Source organism: Terrapene carolina, unplaced genomic scaffold (assembly GCF_002925995.2).
Source record: "Terrapene carolina triunguis isolate 2854851 unplaced genomic scaffold, T_m_triunguis-2.0 Scaffold32862, whole genome shotgun sequence".
Taxonomy (NCBI): domain Eukaryota; kingdom Metazoa; phylum Chordata; order Testudines; family Emydidae; genus Terrapene; species Terrapene triunguis.
Window position 1 is genome coordinate 2,874,548 of NW_020697213.1, and position 18,277 is coordinate 2,892,824.

At 48.0% G+C, this 18,277-nt stretch overlaps 2 protein-coding genes across 4 annotated transcripts in view; one reads left to right on the forward strand and one right to left on the reverse strand.

Annotated features, from left to right (window-relative positions):
* LOC112103877 (gamma-aminobutyric acid receptor-associated protein-like 2) overlaps positions 1-3,775 on the reverse strand; it is a 30,637-nt gene extending 26,862 nt beyond the window's left edge. The window contains exons 1-2 of the mRNA XM_026663206.2: positions 3,551-3,775; positions 2,969-3,024 (exon numbers count right to left, since the gene is read on the reverse strand). Of these exons, the coding sequence (XP_026518991.1) occupies positions 2,969-3,024; positions 3,551-3,584 (90 nt within the window). The 5' untranslated portion in view covers positions 3,585-3,775. The remainder of the gene's footprint in view (positions 1-2,968; positions 3,025-3,550) is intronic.
* A 125-nt stretch (positions 3,776-3,900) lies between these two features.
* Positions 3,901-14,238, forward strand: LOC112103876 (transmembrane protein 231). 3 transcript variants are annotated; one of them, XM_026663205.2, is made up of 7 exons: positions 3,901-3,920; positions 6,374-6,543; positions 8,252-8,380; positions 11,022-11,165; positions 11,442-11,523; positions 11,670-11,775; positions 12,213-14,237. In XM_026663205.2, exons 2-7 carry the CDS (start codon positions 6,400-6,402, stop codon positions 12,382-12,384), a joined length of 777 nt encoding a protein of 258 aa, XP_026518990.1. In that variant the 5' UTR covers positions 3,901-3,920; positions 6,374-6,399; the 3' UTR covers positions 12,385-14,237. The 3 variants fall into 3 exon arrangements, with proteins under 3 accessions (XP_026518990.1, XP_029770032.1, XP_024051618.1); XM_029914172.1 differs by lacking the exon at positions 3,901-3,920 and adding an exon at positions 4,657-4,831 and having other exon boundaries at positions 11,670-11,780; positions 12,218-14,238; XM_024195850.3 differs by lacking the exon at positions 3,901-3,920 and adding an exon at positions 4,657-4,831.
* Positions 14,239-18,277: the final 4,039 nt, after the last annotated feature.

Sequence of the window (18,277 nt, forward strand, 5' to 3'; positions counted from 1 at the left end):
GCAGAGAACAGGGGGGTTGAATGGGGGCAGGGATCCCCAGGGGGCAGTCAGGAAGGAGAGAGGGGACTGGATGGGGTGGCGGGGAGCAGTCAGGGACAGGGGTTCTGGTGGCAGTCAGGGGACAGGGAGAAGAGGTGGTTGGATGGGGCAGGGGTCCTGGCAGGGCAGTCAGGAATAAGAGGAGGGGTTGGATAGCGTGGCGGGGGGCAGTCAGGGATGGGGGTTCCAGGGGCTGTCAGGGGACAGGGAATGGGGGGGTTGGATGGGGCAGGAGTCCCAGGGGGGCCTATCAGGAGGCGAGAAGCAGAAGGGGTTGGATAGGGGGCGGGGCCAGGCCACACCTGGCTGTTTGGGGAGGCACAGCCGCCCGTAACCAGCCCTCCATACAATTTTGGAAACCCGATGCGGCCCTCAGGCCAAAAAGTTTGCCCGCCCCTGTTCTAGCAGGTCTCAATCACACAGTGACTTTGCTGAAGTGGCCTTTTCCTATCGGGTAAGGGGGCCCACTAATGCCAAACACCAGTGTCCACTACTTCTCAAAGTGAGGTTTTTTCTTTTAAATAACAAAAATCACCTGCACCCATGTGTCTATTTCAGACTAAATGCTTCTGGGGGCATTTGTGTATTATACAGTACCAAGTGAAATGGCAGTGTTAACTAATTGGTAGTAACTAATACTTAGCTCTTACATAATACTTTTCATCAGTAGATCTCAAAGCATTTTACAAATAAGGTAAGCATCATTATTCCCATTTTATAGATAGAAACTGAAGCACAGAGAGATGAAGTGATTTGACCAAGCAGGAACAGAGCTGGGAACAGAACTCAGGTCTCCTGAGTCCCTGTCCAGTGCTCTATCCACTACACCACATTGCCTCCCTAATAGTCTGCAATAGATCACTCTACTAGTATAGATAAGGCCTAAAAGATCAGCCTCAGGCCTAGGAGAAATATTTGATATGTCAAACATCTGCCCCAGAGGGCAAGTCAATATGTTTGAGATTTAGGCCCCAACAAATGAAGCATTTGCTGAGGATGGAATGTATCAATGCATTTTGGGATTGATTCCCGCCGTTCTTTGTTGCGGGTTGCCACATTTCAGAATACCAGTTCTGATGTCTCTCCTTCTCTCCCAGGGTTGGTTACTAGAAGCTGGTCTGGATAGAATTCTGGCTATCCTTACTCAAAGAGACACAGTCTGGGAGAGGGATACTTGTCAAGATGTGAAGTTGATCACCAGGAGATTGTTGATGGGCTAGGAACTGCACACCAGGGGGCAGTTGGATTGGGAGGGGGCAGGTTCAGCTCATCAAGAAGTAGTCAGCATGGGACAGGCAAGAATAGTATCAGCATAGACTTGAGGAGATTAAGGTGACTGTCAGAATGGAGTTGTGATGTGGGCTTGATGGAACAGAGTTGGGGGAAGGAATACACCAACAAGATAAGGGTCACAGGGTTGCTCTCTGGGTTGTCTGATGGGGTTCATTCATGGATTGGGAGGTTGGGGTGGGGAAGGGTGTATCAATATCTGGTACTCAGATGGGGTGCAGAGGTTTGCTCACAGGTATGTGGCTAGAAGATGTGGAGGTGTTGCTCACCAGGATATGGCATGAGGTGTGGTGGTTTAACTCACTCGGACAGTGGTCTACAAACTTTTTTGATCACACACCCCATCAGTAAAAAATTTTTGAGCATGCACCTCCCGCTCCCGGCCGAACCAACGAAGAAAGAAAAAAAAAAAAAAAAAAAAAAAAAAGGCCGCTCGGCCTCCCAGCCGAACTGCCGAGGGAGGGGAGAAAAAAAAGAAGCGGCGCTGCTCCACCAGCGCTGCTCCTGCTGCGCACCCTGAAGGATCCTCTTGTGCACCCCACTTTGGAGACCACAGCACTAGGACACAGCTAGAGGGGAATCCCTTACAGGGACATGATCTCAGAGGGGAGGGAGAGTCATCCACTACTAAGTGATCATATGGGCAACTGTGCAGAAAGGGTTACCCACTAAAATCCTGTCAGATTGGATGCATGAATGGAGAGCTCACCAAGATGTGACTGAGTCATAGTTTAAGGCCAGAATGGATCACCAGATCATCTAGTCTGATCTCCTGTATATCATAGGCAACCAACACCCACAAAACCCAATAAATGAAATTAGATCTCCATATATACCCCACAGGAGACCAGAGTATTATGTGTCACAGGCAGAGAATAGGAGGGACTAAAGTGCAGCAGTGCCAAAGGCCCCTGCAATGGCAGGGAAATGACTGGACAGAGAAATGGATATGGTACAAGGTGGAGTCCGGCGGCACCTTAAAGACTAACAGATTTATTTGGGCATAAGCTTTCGTGGGTAAAAAACCACTTCTTCAGATGCACGGAGTGAAAGTTACAGATACAAGCATACATCTGTAACTTTCACTCCATGCATCTGAAGAAGTGGTTTTTTTACCCACAAAAGCATATGCCCAAATAAATCTGTTAGTCTTTAAGGTGCCCCAGGACTCCTTGTTGTTTTTGTGGATACAGACTAATATGGCTACCCCTCTGATGCATAGTACAAGGTGTCACTCACCTGGATGTAGTCAGGGCATATGAGCATGCACAGAGGGTGAGTCACTGAGATGTGACCTGGCTAGAGATCAGGCATGGAGGAAGTAGTCACTAGGATGTAGCTAGGTGAGGGCTGCTCCGATGAGATCACTCATTGGGAGGGTGACAGTATTGGGACCAAAAAGGTGTCCAGAAGATATTATTTGGGAAGTCGGGGATGGTAGTTACTTACCAGTACATAGTTGGGGGTAGATTGTTGGAGGGTTGTGTTAACAGCTAGAAGCATATGCCGCATGAGGCTACTCATCAGAATGTGATCAGAGGGGTGGGTCGCAGGGAGGAGAGGAAGTTTACTTCACCTGGACAGAGTAACAGGATATGGGGGAGGAAGTGGTGATACAGGAGTGGCATGGGTTACTCACCGGCACACGGTCTGGGTATTTGGCTCGGATTTTTGCAGACTCTACACATCTGTGCTCTGTAAACAAAACATTTAATTAGAAAAATGACAACATGGCTCACACCCTGGGCAACGTAGAGTAGACCTAGGAGGAATAGGAGAGATGAAGGAGACAGGATCAGTAGGAGAATCTTTCCTGCCAGCTCTTTCATACCTCCCTATGCTACTTAAGGGACTGAACTCCTGAGTAACAGCGCTAGGGTCCCCCCAGGGATGTGTCTCTACTAAAGATGTGCAATGGATTGGAGAGGGTTGGTGGAAAAGGGTCAGTGCCCTCTGCCTGCGGGGGAGGGGTGGACTGGAGAGAGGGGTATCACTGCGTGTGGGGGACGGGGGCAGTGAGAGGGTGAACTAGGGCGGCCTCTGGAGAGATGGTGGCCGAGAGGGGGGCCGTGCTGCGGGCTTTGCGTACGGCACCGCTCGAGCTACGAGCCTGGTGAGACCTGGGGGAGCAGTGGGTCATGGCCCTCCTGGGCTCGGAGGGGGCGGGTCAGCAGCGGGGGCAGTGTCCCGAGCCAGCGCAGCCCCAGCCCCGCCTCCTTACCCAGCGCATGATCCTCCTTGAACATCCACTTCATGGTGCGGGGCGAAGCGGAGCCAGCGGGGGTCGGTGCCCGGAGGTCCGGCCGGGGGGGTTGGTGCCAGGTCGGGCCGGGCCTGTCACCGTCACAACAACAGCTCGGCGGGCGGGGCTTCCTGCTCACAAGTTCCCTAGCAACCAGGCGAAGGGGCGGGGTTTCCGGCCTACGGTGACCGAGCAACCGGGATGGGGGAAGGGCCCTGACATCCGGGGACCTTGGGCTGGGGTCACGTGGCGCGTACGAAACTTAAATGCTTTGCGCCGGTTTTGACGTTTTGTGTAAGGCCAGGCGCTGTGTCCCCCCCTCGCCGCAGTGAGGCAGCCTGCTCGCCTGGTAACCGTGTCCTCTTTTCGCAGCGCCCTCCCATCACTCCCGCCGCCCAGCCCGGTCCCCATCCTCCCCCAGCTACGCGCACCAAACAGCGCCGCTCGTTAGTAGGAATAACAAAAGCGTCCACAGCGCAGGCTGCTCCCGGCCCTGGCACGGAGCCCGCGCATCGGGCTCGCCACACTGCGAGTCAGTGACCGCGTCGGGACGGGAGGCGGAAAGCCCTGTGCAAGCCCAGCGCGAGCGAGGCGTTTTCTGTGCCAGTGCCGGAAATGGGAAGGGGAGAGATTCCCTCGCATTAGCAGGCATCATGAGGTTTGCCTGAGGAGCCCCCTGGCACCGGGTCAGGAACGGGCAGCGATGGCACGACCCGTAGCACTCCCCTGTCGCCCCTTGTGGGGCTCGTCCCGGAACGGGCCCTTTGAACTGAACCGTAAGGCGCCCGTCACCGTGAGCCCCTGTCGGGAGGGGAGGGCGGCACTCAGGCCTGCAGCAGCAACTGCCTCCCTCCCGCAAGGCGGCGGTTCTCAGACCCCCGCCAGGGACCCTACTGCGGGAAGGGCAGGAACGCCCGGAAAGGTAGAGGCGGAGCCCCAGGCTTTGCCTCTGGTTCGCTGTTGAGCCCACGGGTGCATTATCATTGGATAAGGTCATACTCATCCCACCCAGCTGGAGTCGGGCACTCTGATTGGTTTGATTTCTTGTCAATCTTAGTCTGTAACAGTTCCCCTGGTAACGGAGTCTGGCTTTGGCGGACGCCCGAGGCCTGCCCGCCATGGCCCAGCTGGAGCTCTTCTCCCACCCCGGGCCCGGCGTCCGCTACCGCGCCGGGCTCTGCTCTACGGCGGCGCTGGGGCTGCTGCTGCTGTGGGCACTCACCTACCTGCCGCCGCTGCTAGTGGCGTATCGGAGTCAGGGTGAGCTCCCCGACCGGGGGGCAGCCCGGGCCCAGCCCACGTCCGGTCCCGGAGCCTGGCACCCCCCCTCGCTCGGCTTCCAGGCCCTGCTGCACGCCCCCCTCACCCGCCACTTGCCCCCTGCGGGCCGCCCCCTCCCGGCCTGCCTGGCCCCAGGCTCCTGAAGGGCTGGCGCCCAGCGAGGACATTCCCTGGGAACTAAGTATCGGGGGTAGCCGTGTTAGTCTGTATCCACAAAAACAACGAGGAATCCGGTCACACCTTAAAGACTAACAGATTTATTTGGGCATAAGCTTTTGTGGGTTAAAAAACCCACTTCTTCAGATGCATGGAATAAATGTTAGTCTTTAAGGTGCCACCGGACTCGTTGTTGTTTTTCTTGGAAACTAAGGCACCCAGCCATCCACCCCCAACCTGACCCTCCCTGACCCTGGAGATCTTGCCCTGGGTGCTGACGTACCTACTGAGGCATGTCAGAGCCACTGCGTGGCAAGGACACCTGTGGCTGTCGGGCCCCAAGGACCCCTGCCTTGCTGGTCACCAGCCCCTCTAGTGCTCCCTTAGGTACTACACCCTCACCCAGCCCTCCAAGCAGCACCTCCCTCCACCCTGGACCTCCATGCCCTGCCTACCATCAGTCTTCCAGGAGATGATGTCCCACAGAGCCTCTGAGGCAATGATGCCACTTGGGGTGGCCTGGTGCGAGAACAGCGTTGTCAGGTTGGATTATGGCCTTGATTTCTCACAGGCTTTCTTTTAATTCCACTGAATGAATCTGCCTGGGAACAGACTCCACTCACAGGCAGTGAGTTATATGGGCCCATGGTGCCCGTGCTCCACCAATATTCAGGAAGGTGGTCCTGGTTCCACCAATATTTGGGCTTATATTTTCAGAGCCATTCCATCCATACGATGGAGTGGGGCAATCACCTCAGGTCCCGTGCTTTGGGGGCCCCACTCTTCAGGGGGACGTGGGGTCCAGGGCAGCCTGGGGACTAGCGGGGGGCCTGGCGCTGGCAGCAGCGAGCGACTCAGACCACCCTGCTCTGCCCCGCCCCGCCCTGCCTCTTCTCACCCCTGCTCCGCCCCCTCCCTGCCCCCATTCCACCCCTGCCCCCACTTTGCCTCTTTCTGTCTTCTGCCTCCTCCCCTGAGCAACACCGGGAGCTGGTGGGGTGGGGCGGAGCAGGCTGGGCTGCTCATTCTGCATGTGCCAGGCCCCCCGCTAATTCCCTAGGCTGCCCTGGACCCACGTCCCCCTGAAGCGCGGGGTTCGGGGCGGTTGCCCTGGTCTGTCCTATGGATGGGATGGCTCTGCTTGGACCCATTGTGGGCACCACCAAAAATTATACAAACCTGGTGCCCATGACTCCACTAGGCTCAGAACCGTCTCATCCCCCAGCTCAGGGCAAATTTTAATTGGGTGAGTGAAACTCTGGATGGCCAGCAGCAACACCAGGGAGAGGCCTGACCCTCCCAGGGTTCACTTCTCCTTCACCCTCATTCCCAGCACTGATTCTCCCATTGTCTCTCTACTTGCAGGACTTTGGCTGAAGCAAAGTACCTACATGGAGCAGCCCACAGTACAATTTCAGTATGAGGTGCTGCTGGTGGCTATGACTGGAGCTGACCCAGGCAGCTTCCTGGCTTGGAGCACATTTCCAGCCTTCAACCACCTCCAGGAAGACCAACTGCGAGTTCCACTCATCTCGGTAGGTTACCTACAATGGGGTGGGGTGGTAAGTGGGTGCCAATTGGGATGCCCTGTTGTCTTAATTATCTGTGTTTGGGGTTCGTGCCAGTTGCCCCACACAGCAGCTTGGGAAACCTCCGGTGATGAGGGAGGTGGTGACACCAAGTAAAAGGCCCTTATGGGCTGCGGGGGTATGTGCAGACCATGAGGGTATATATGATACAGTAGAGAATGAAAGAGGAAGACATGAGGGAAGGAGGTACAGAGCTAAAATAAGCTGGTAAGGTATAATTAGAAAAACATTAAAGAGAGAATGAATGGAGAATGCTAAACAAATAGATGCATTGGATAAAGGGAAAATAGACACTGGAAGAGATTTTCTCTGCAAGTAGAGAAATAGACACAGTGTCAAAGGGAAAATAGACACTGGAAGAGATCTAAGAAAAGAAATGTCACAAAGGATTGTGTAGAGTGTCTTTTGGTTTGCTATTTGATAGTGGTTTCAGCTTCTAACCTCTTGATAGTAGTTCCCAAGTGCCTTGTTCTGAGTTCAGTGGCAAACTGTTCTACCTGACAGTCTTGTGAGAATATAGAAGATTAGGGTTGGAAGAGATCTCAGGAGGTCATCTAGTCCAACCCCTTGTTCAAAGCAGGACCAACCTCAACTAAATCATCCCAGCCAGGGCTTTGTCAAGCCAGGCCTTAAAAACCTCTAAGGATGGAGATTCCACCACCTCCCTAGATAACCCATTCCAGTGCTTCACCACCCTCCTAGTGAAATAGTGTTTCCTAATATCCAACCTAGACCTCCCCCACTGCAACTTAAGACCATTGCTTTTTGTTCTGTCATCTGCCACCACTGAGAACAGCTTAGCTCCATCCTCTTTGGAACCCCCCTTCAGGTAGTTGAAGGCTGCTATCAAATCCCCCCTCACTCTTCTCTTCTGCAGACTAAATAAGCCCAGTTCCCTCAGCCTCTCCTCATAAGTCATGTGCCCCAGCTCTATAATCATTTTCGTTGTCCTCCGCTGGACTCTCTCCAATTTGTTCACATCCTTTCTGTAATAGGGGGCCCAAAACTGGATGCAGTATTCCAGATGTGACCTCACCAGTGCCAAATAGAGGGAAATAAGCTCTTCCCTCAATCCCCTGGCAGTGCTTCTACTAATGCAGCCCAATATGCCATTAGCCTTCTTGGCAACAAGGGCACACTGTTGACTCGTATCCCGCTTCTTGTGCACTGTAATCCCGAAGTCCTTTTCTGAAGAACTGCAGCTTAGCCAGTCAGTCCCCAGCATGTAGCAGTGCTTGGGATTCTTCCATCCTAAGTGCAGGACTCTGCACTGGTCCTTGTTGAACCTCATTGGATTTCTTTTGGCCCAATCCTCCAATTTGTCTAGGTCACTCTGGACCCTATCCCTACCCTCCAGCATATCTACCTCTCCCCCCAGCTTAGTGTCATTTGCGAACTTGCTGAGGGTGCAGTCCATGAACCGAACATTGAACTGTAGAGTCCTGTCATTTCTCTAGTCTGCTTGCTGTGAGTTCAAGGCAAAATGGATGCAGCATTATAAGGATGTATCTTTTTTCCCCCTGCACATGTAGTCTGTTCATCTTGAGATTCTTTTTTTAGTGTATGCTTGCTGTAATTAACTTCCAGATATCTGCCTGTAATAAGAGACCATTACCAAGCCATGCATTTCTGATAAAGTTCTTGTATCTTATAGACTAGAGAAGAAGACAAGAATCATGATGGCAAAATGGACCAATTACATTTTAAATTAGAGCTTCCTCTACAATCTACAGAACAAGTACTTGCTGTCCAGCTCATTCTGACTTTCTCCTACCAATTACATGTGAGTAGCTCAGATTCTGTTAATGTAGGTGGCCCTATCACAATGCTATTTGAGTGCCCAGTGTGACATTCCTGTAGCAATAATGTAATAGATAATAAAAAAGATCATTATTTACATTTTTTATTAAGTCTGCTGTATGTCAGGACTAACTAAATCAATGTTTGATTTTTCTCCCTACTTTCCAACCAAAGGGACATCACCTTTGGTTACTCCTGACTGAGCTTTATGGTGCATATGTCACCAGACTGCTAGAACTCTCCAAGGCAGTAGTACAGTGCAGAGGACAGAAAGAATGCATGGCACTGTGTGAATGCTAGTGTAGCTATGGGGTTCTGGTGGGCACTGAGAATATGCAAGAGTTTGTTAGAAAAGGATGCTACATACTTACATTCCCTTATCTTCTTGCCATACCTAGTGAAATGTCAGCCTCTAGGGGTGACAGTGGCAGCCATTTTAGCAGATATTCTTACCACTCTTTCATATGTTCTTAGATTTTAGAGCCAAGTGTCCATTGTGATCTACTTGAACCTCCTGCATATCACAGTCCAGAAAAAAAAGAGATCTCTCGTTTCTCTAGTTGCACCTGTTCCTGCACATGCACCTCTCCTGAAATGGGAGAACAAGCTTTGGCAACTTGCTGGAACTAATCCTTAGATCAGGTGAAGGCTACACCTGCCACAGTGAGGTTTCAGTAGGTGTTAAGATGAGGAATAATTGTAAAGCATTGTGTTGGACACAAGACGACACAGGAAATGGCATATTTTGTTAGGGATAGGTCAGATTTTGTTTTTTTCTGGTGCTTATTGCTAACTGCAGAGAAGAAGACTTAAGCTTGCGTAGCAGTGCGGCCTGGGAGTCCTTTACCATAACTTTATATTTCCTTATTTTCAGCGGTTTAAGTATAGGTGCGCTACCAGTCAACCTTAATTGTATGTTAACAAAGGTTGGGTTTTTTTGGGGCAATTATTAATATGTGGAAGGTTCTGAAATTCTTCGTGCTTTGCCCTTATAATAAATTAGTGTAGGAATCTTCCAGTAGGTTACATGGCCAAAAAAGGCCAAGGAGCCATCTACTTCAGCTCACCCTTTGGGCAGGAATTCCTGCTTCTCAGCATGCATATCCCATGATGAGCATTTTTAAAGTATTTATCTCAGATGAATTTACATTTGCTTAATCATTGGGTTTCCACTATGTCAGATGGCCAAATGTTTGTCTTTTTCATCAGCTATAAAATGTTGTATTCTCTGGTGTGACGTAGAATTCTGTGGGGCTTCTATAAACTAGTTTGAGTAGCAGTTAAGGTAGTTAACTTCTAATAACCAAATAAACACATTCGTATAGTTTTCTGTAAGGCATTTGAGTTGGTACTTCATGACATTTTGATTAAAAAAACTAAAATGATATAAAATGAACCATAGCACACAGTAAATGGATTAAAATCTGGCTAACTGATAGGATTCAAAATGTAATTGTGAACAGGGAATTGTCATTGAGCGGGTGTGTTTCCAGTAAAGTCGCGCAGGGATCAGTTCTTGTCTACACACTATTTAATATTTTTTTTATCAATGATCTTAAAGAAAACATCATCACTGATAAAGTTTTCAGATGACACAAAAATTGAGGGAGCAGTAAATAATAAAGGGGACAGGTCACTGATTCAGAGCGATCTGGATCACTTGGTAAACTGGGTGCAAGCAAACAGGATATCTTTTAATATGGCTAAATGTAAATGTATTCATCTAGGAACAAAGAGTGAAGACCATACTTACAGGATGGGGGACTCTATCCTGGGAATTGTGACTCTGAAAGAGATTTGAGGGTCATGGTGGATAATAAGCTGGAAATAAGCTCCAAATGTGACACTGTGGCCAAATCTGCTAATGTGATCCTGGGGTGCATAAAGAGAGGAATCTCGAGTAGGAGTAGAGAGGTTATTGTACCTTTGTATTCGGCACTGATGTGACTGCTGAAATGCTGTGGCCAGTTCTGGTGCCCACAATTCAGGAAGGATGTTGGTAAATTGGAGAGGGTTCAGAGAAGAACCCAATGATTAAAGAATTAGAAAACATACCATATAGTGCCAGATTCAAAGAGTTCAGTCTATTTAGTTTATCAAAGAGAAGGTTAAGGGGTGACTTAATTACAGTCTATAAGTATCTACCCGGAGAACAAATATTTAATAATGGGTTCTTCAGTCTAGCAGAAGAAGGTACAACACAATCCAGTGGCTGAAAGGTGAAGCCAGACAAATTCAGATTGGAAATAAGGTGTAATTTTTTAATAGTGAGGGTAATTAACCATTGGACCAATTTACCAAGGGTCATGGTAAATTCTTCCTCCCTGACCATTTTAAATCAAGATTGGATGTTTTTTTTTCTAAAAGATATGCTGTAGAAACTATTTGGGGGGAAGTTCTATGGACTGTGTTTATACAGGAGGTCAGACTAAAAGATGATCACAATGGTCCCTTCTGACCTTGGAATCTCTGAAGCCTCATGTCTAAAATTATCTGACACTAAAATTTAACAGCTAAGAAGATGTAAAATAAAACCCATACAGAAATTCTGTAGACTTATAAAAGTAGAAGATTTTTTGGAGGGTTTTCCTATATTCAGTTGTATCTACTGTTCACTGTTTCAGAGGATGTCAACATTTGTGATGCAGAGCATGGCTTTTATCCAGTCGTCCTCCCCTATTCCAGGGTCCCAGCTTTATGTGAACGGAGACCTGAAATTGCACCAGAGGCAGTCACTTAACCATTGTGGAGTAGACATCAGATACAATGTGAGGAGAACCTTTCTCCCTTTTTCTTCTCATTACCCTTTCTGCATCAGTGATGACCAGAATTACCCCTACCCAGAATTTCTAAACTAAGGTGTGCTTGCTGAGCTGGAGGGTGGGAGAAGGTCCTGTGGCTGCCAAGCCATTCAGACCAAGGACTGGGATTATTTATCTTTACAGACAGAACCACTTTGTGTAAAAAATTGGGTAAAAGCAACTTTCTGGAGAGTGGGGCATGAAGGTTTTATATTGGCATTAAAGTATCACCTTGTGTAACAGGTATCTGTGATCAATGGCACCAGCCCTTTTGCAAGTGACTACGATCTCACTAACATCATTGCAGCATATCAAGATAGAAATGGTAAGTCTGAACTAATGGCTACCAATCCCAGGACAGTTTATGTGTGACTACATATAACAATGTTTGGTGGCTGTTCTCTGAGGATTTGTGTTTTCGGTATCAGTTTGAAAGGCCCCTTAAGAACCTTCATTCTTTTTTCATTGCAGTAACAACAGTTCTTTCTGATTCCAACCCTGTTTGGCTGGTAGGAAGAGCAGCAGATGCGCCATTTGTGATTAATGCCACTATCCGTTACCCAGTGGAAGTTATTTTATATCCTTTAGCAGTTGTGTGAACTCCAGTGAGGTAACAAGGTATTTAACAATGTTCTGCACTTAAAATACAGTGTCTGTCCCACTTCATCTGTATGTAATATCAAAGGAGTGGAAATGTTACTAAACTTTTCTTGGTAAATATGTAGATCCTAAGGTGCAGCAACTTGTGCTCGGAACATTAATGCAGTTTTAGAAACCTGTTCTAGCTCTGTTATGGCTCCATCTTCTAGTGGTTCTCTTATGAAAAGGATGTTCAATTCCCTTAGTCCAATTTTTTTTTCTGGATTTATTTCTAACCTCTTCCTTCTCTAGATATACATATATACATACATACATCTATTCAGTTGTGCTGCATTTAATTTTAAGTTTTCAAGTTTCGTTGGTGTAATAGAAGTTTCAGATGCTTCTTATGTAATGCTCCTTGACTCTTACTACATATCAGCCAGGTTTCTGGGAAATGATCAAATTTGCCTGGATCCAGTATGTTAGTATCCTGCTTATCTTTCTTTGGGTGTTTGACAGGATAAAAATCTTCGTGTTCCAGAATCAGGTACTGACCACAATACCAGTGTTGCCAATTTCCTCTTATAAACAGCACCAGTCCTGAGAAAATACCTGAAATGACTTTAAAGAGACTTAGGATAAGAGAGTCTACTTAATTTTCATTCTCTTTAGAATTCTCGTATTTCTGAAGATGAGGAACTTCATAAGTTACATTCTGGATCATGTTCTGTTAATGCTACAACAGACTAGAGTGTCTGGACATTTTTATTTCTTTGTATTTAGTAGACCTCACGTTGCTGTGAGAGAGCACTGCTTTGGGATTATTGTGTGCTCTCATGTTTTTGACAGTTCAAGAAGAATGTTATCTTTTGCAATATGACTGCATTTCAAAAGCCATGCAAGCCAACATGGCACCTGTTCTGCTGAAATCTATACCACCTTTGGCTGATCAGATATGCTTTTAATTTGGCTAAAATACACAATATAATAATTGAAAGCCACATGGTAACAATAACTGTGTAAACTACTTGTACTGTCTTAGTTTTGTATATAAGGGCACCACTAATCAGTTCTGAAAACTGAAGTTCTATCAAGCCTTTAACTGTGTTGAGGCGTGGGAATGGGAGGGGAGAGATTTTGAAAGAATGGGGAAGAGGCAAAGGCACGCTTCCCAAGAGTTTGTGGTTCCACGTATGCTTTCATTGACCTGGTACATGTTCCAAAATCATGAACAGGCAACAGTCCTGTCACTTTCTGTGTTGCTCCTTTGTTTTGAGGACAGAATGTTAACATGATGTGAATTAGGTTTTATTAAATGCCAGATATTTTGAAAATGCAATATTAGGTGTCATTTTTTCATTGGATGATGGGCAGACTTAAGGTTGATGTGGGAACATTAATTATCATTTTGGGACTTTATTATTTATTTGTATTACCATAGCACCTAGTCATAGGCCAGGACCCTATTGTGGTTGGTGCTGTACAAGCACAGGACAAAAGGACTGTCCCTAACCAAAAGTACAATTTAAAGTATGATAATTGACAAATGGATACTAACAGATAGATGAATACAAGGAAGCAGTGAGACTGTACTAGCCAGCATGATAGGCAGTGGTAGCAGTTCACCAACAGTGCAGCAATTGTTTGTTTGTTGGCATCATGGCAAAGGAGAGTCTTTTAAGGAGGAAGTTAAAAGCGGTTAATGGGGTAGCTTTATGACTGTTTACTGGAGGCATCTCTCAAGCATGAGGAACATCATGGGGTGGGGGGAGCACGAAGGTGCTTGCCTGAAAATGTAACAAGTGGCGATGGAGGGAGGTATCATTGGCCAATTAGAGGAGAGAGTCAACATCTTGATCGTGAATTAGAAATGATAGGTAGGATGAGCATAGGCCATTAAAAGCCTTGAAAGTGAATATAAGCAGCTTATGTTTGGTGCAATAGAGAAGGGGGAGTCAGTGGAGGGATTCAAAGAGAATAGTTACAGGGTCAAAGCATCAGCATTCTGAATGGAGATGAGCAGGGCAAGATTGCATTTGTCAAGGCCAGAGGAAAGGATGTTTCAGTAATCAAGATGCAGGACTGGATAAGAGTTTTAGCTGTGTGAATCGATAAGAAAGACCATATGTTAGATGTTATGCAGAAAGAATCAGCAAGACTTAGATATAGCCTGGATTTGAGGACCTAGAGAGGTCTGAGTGAAGAGGAGAATGAGGATGGAGTACTGGTTCTGCACTTTGGCTAGCAAAAGGGTATCCGAGAACCTGACATACCAGGGTACAATCCAGACTAATGAGCAGGTATGTCACCCTTTCCCTGCACTCTTGGGTGCCTTACAATGTCTTGCTGAAGTAGTTCCCACCTGGGCCACTCTCAAACAGCCTTCCAGCATGCAAGCCACCCCCTGAGTGTCTGTCTGTAACAGCAGCCTGCCAGCCACACTTGGGTTACATTCTGGCTCTCACCAGCCTTGGATGTACTGCAGGGTGACCCCAACACACCCTGTCCCAGATTTCTCCCCCAGAAATATGTCCTGTACTCTCCAGCCCTCTCCTGGACAGTACAAAATATTTTAAGTCCAGAAATACTATATCAGCTTATTATCTCAAATGGTTATTCAGGCACTTCAGTTTAAACACACTGGATTAGATAAAGCAGTAAACCAAGTTTATTAACTGCAAAGAGGTAGATTTTAAGTGAGTGTAAGTAATGAGGCATATACAAGAAAAACAAAGTTAAGATGTTTAATAAAATCTAACTAATAAACTGTATCAGATTCAAGCAAAGTTTCTTACCACATGCTTTCAGCAGTCTTTCTGACCAGAACATGTCGGTCAGGATCCCTCCCCCAGAGACGAACAAATGCTTCCTTTGTTGTTTCAGGTGGAGTGAATGCAATGGGCAGGAAGAGAGAGGGGGGTGTCTTAGGGTGTTTGACCCTCCTTTTTATAGTTTCAGTTCCTCTCTTGAAAAACATTTCCAGCTGGGCACTAGGAGACAGCCTATGTGGAAGGATGTTCCCTGATGGGTTTTTCTCACCTGTATGAGTTTTCTTTGTTTCCCTTCCTGCTTGATGACTGTTTACTACTTAAATGCAAATTAAGCAGAACAGACATTCCTTTGTTTAGGACAGATGTTTGCCAACCTCAGTTTGGGCAGCGCTGTGGGGCTTGGAACATGTGTTAAGAACATCATACAGGGAAATCTTACATCTTTACATACAGTGTTGCCACACAGTATCAGAACAATAGTGCCCAACACATTATGAGTTTAAAATGATACCGTAAAAGACATGCTTCATGCAAAAATTATTACAATAGTGTGTAGGGTTGAACACGGGTATATTCTGTCATACTGGAAAAGGGATTCAGTGGAGTGCTAGGGGCTGAAGTCAGGCTGGAGAGGGTCTAGGATGGAATTGGAGGAAAGGAACTTCAGACAGTGATTGTAAACTGTTACCTATCAGCTCTGTGTTCTTGGGGAACCAGGGTGCAGTACCCAGCCTGTCTGACTCACAAAAGACCTTCCCTCCCCCCACAGCCTCTCTTGAACCAAAGCCGATCAGAAGGAAGATTTACAAAAAGCAATGAAAAGGCAGTGGGAGACACACCTAAACCCCTCCGGACAAGGGTGACAGGATTACAGAAACTCCCCTAGCCTCATTTGCATCTAAGGTGGGACAGGGAGGCATCCCCATTAGCGAACAGAGATTCCAAGGCAAGAACCGCTTGGAACTCTGGGACCAGAAAAGCAAGGAAGCACTGCATGATGGGGGATCTCTGCTCCAGATGTTAATGAACCCATGCCTCCACACACCCAGCTCAGTAGTTATCAGACCAATTCTAGTAATCTTCTATTGGTATCTAAAATACTGAAGCTGCGTAACTGCATTGTGAGCTCCCTGGAAGGAACACCACCCATAGCCAGGAATGATCAGTTCCTATTGTCTAGCCTGAACAAAACAACTTTGGTATACTCCCTTAGGCCATCAGTTTACCCATAAACAAATCTAGTATTCGCCCTTGAACCATTGTTCTTTCCCTACAAAAATCCCTACCCATGCTCAAGTAAGTGTTCTGATGCCTGGATCCAAAATCTGCATCAGTTCCATTGGAACTTCTTCATCTCCTGACTGATCGTGCTGGGGGCTCTGCTTGTCTCCAGCACTCCGGACCCTCAGCTACCACCACCTCTCTCTCTCTCGCCTTCTGACCCTGACTTGTGTGATAAGTTATAGTTTTCTAAATCTGACTTTTATAATCAAATTTAAGTTAGATTTAATATTATAACTGTTTTGTTTGTTTGGCTTCCCTTTGGTTATTACCTGGCAATAAATAACTTTATGGTTAAGCTGGCTGCTTCTCCCCCCTCCCGGATGTTTTTTGGCTTCCTCATTTGCGCTGCAGCAACGCTCCTCGTACCTAAGCTAAAGATCCCTGCAGCGCCCAAAAATCCTGTGGGGTTTGCCCATCAAGTGGGTTACTACCAGAACAATTGTAACGTGAAAGTGGGGATAGGGATGTGCTGAACCTGGGGCATATGAGGATGGCAGCTTGGAAGTGCTGCTCGACCCAGCCTGCTCAGGCATATTCTATTCCAGTGCGGTGCCCATGGCATATGAGGGTGACAACTTGGAGGTGCTGTTCGACCCAGCCTACTGAGTCCAGGGACAGATAAGGGGTCAGTTTGGGAGTGCAGATTAACCTGGTCCATTCCTACGCACTCTGTTAATGTGTATGGGTGGCTGTTCATCTGATTCTGGTGTTGGAAGAACCCAGCCCTGGGGAACCTAGGTCCTGCAAGATAGCTCCATTGGGAGGGAACTTGCAGAAGTAGAGCTCTGTATGAGAACACAAGTGACACAAGCAGTACATTGATAGAATTACAGAACCTCCCCCCCCAGAAGAGTAACCATAATAAATGAGCGTACCCCAAAGTAACGGGCAAATCTGGTAACAAAACAGTGCTTTCAGTGAGCTTTGAGGTGAAAAGGAGAGGGGAAATGGGGCAAGTAAAGGGGTTAGAGGAGGAGAGGCAAGTGGGGTCAAGGCTGTTTATTTTTATTTATTAAAGATGAGACTAAAGTGTACTTGTATTATAAGGTGAGTGAGAGATTAAGGAGAAGAGTAAGGTAGCAGATGGAAGGGGGCATGAGGGAGTTTAGGAGATGGGCTGGAGTCACTGGGGCAAGTAGAGGGGGTTAGAGGAGGAGAGCAGATGAGAAATTTCTCTGTCTATGACCTGGGAGAGGGAGACAAGAGCTGTAGGGGATCATACATTGCATCTTATTTTGCTAGTTTTCTCTTGGAAGAAATCAGCAAGATCCTATGCAGAGAGAAATGGAGGCAGGAGTGAAGCATGGAGAGAATCAACAACCATATCGATGGCAGGGAGGAAAGGACTGAGAGCGGACAAGAAGTTAGTGCTGATGGACTGGAAGTCACAGAAAGTCAGAGTGATGGTGTGTGAGGAATGGGGGAGATGGGTGGTGCAGAAAGAGGCCACATGGCTGGAGAGGGAGGATCGCAGCAGCAGAGGGACTGGAGAGAGAGCAGTGCTTGGTGAAGACCATGTCAAGTGAACAACTTTTGGTGAGTGGGAGAACTGAACCGGGGCTGCTTGGTCTTCCCTGCTTGCAGAGCTGTCCCTAGGGTATGGCTAATCAGAGCGACTGCCCCAGGCCCCGCACTTTAGGAGGCCCCGCACTTTGTGAGGAGGTGGACGGGGAGGTGATGCAGGAGGCGGGTGGGGGGGTGAGCGAGGAGGAGCCCCCCCTACCAACCTCCCCCCAGCACCTTCTGCCCGCCGGTGAGCCCCACTGATCAGCACCTCCCCCTCCCAGCACCTACCACTGATCAGCTGTTTCGTCTGAAGGTGCTGGGTGGGAGGGGGGAGGAGCGAGGGCGCCGTGCGATCTGGGGAGAGGGTGGAAAGGGGCGGGGTGGAAAGAGGCGGGGTGGGGGTGGAGCCTTGGGGAAAGGGATGGAGTGGGGTTGGGGCCTGGGCGGAGATGGGGGGAGCACCTCCTGGCAGATAGAAACTCAGCGCCTATGTCCTGGGTCCCACACCCTCTAGGGACGACCCTGCCTACTTGGTCTCCTCTTAGTTCTCAGCTTCTTCTGGGCTAGAGCACTGAGTCCTCTCTTAGGCCTGGTCCACACTAACCCCCCACTTCGGACTAAGGTACGCAAATTCAGCTACGTTAATAACGTAGCTGAATTCGAAGTACCTTAGTCCGAACTTACCGCGGGTCCAGACGCTGCAGGCAGGCTCCCCCGTCGATGCCGCATACTCCTGTCGCTGAGCTGGAGTACCGGCGTCGATGGCAAGCACTTCCGGGATCGATTTATCGCGTCTAGACAAGATGCGATAAATCGATCCCAGAAGATCGATCGCTTACATCCGGACCAGGAAGTAAGTATAGACGTACCCATAGTCTCAGTTTCTCTGGACTATCTTTCAGTGTTCCCTGCTTTGGCAGAGAGCCCTGACTCCCA

What these genes read in the sequence shown, in the direction of transcription:
- LOC112103876 (XM_029914172.1), top strand. Translation starts at nt 4,690, where the DNA reads ATGGCCCAGCTGGAGCTCTTCTCCCACCCCGGGCCCGGCGTCCGCTAC. An exon ending in TGCGAGTTCCACTCATCTCG is followed by an intron (nt 6,544 to 8,251) that starts GTAGGTTACCTA and finishes TGTATCTTATAG; the next exon opens with ACTAGAGAAGAAGACAAGAA. An exon ending in CTTTCTCCTACCAATTACAT is followed by an intron (nt 8,381 to 11,021) that starts GTGAGTAGCTCA and finishes TCACTGTTTCAG; the next exon opens with AGGATGTCAACATTTGTGAT.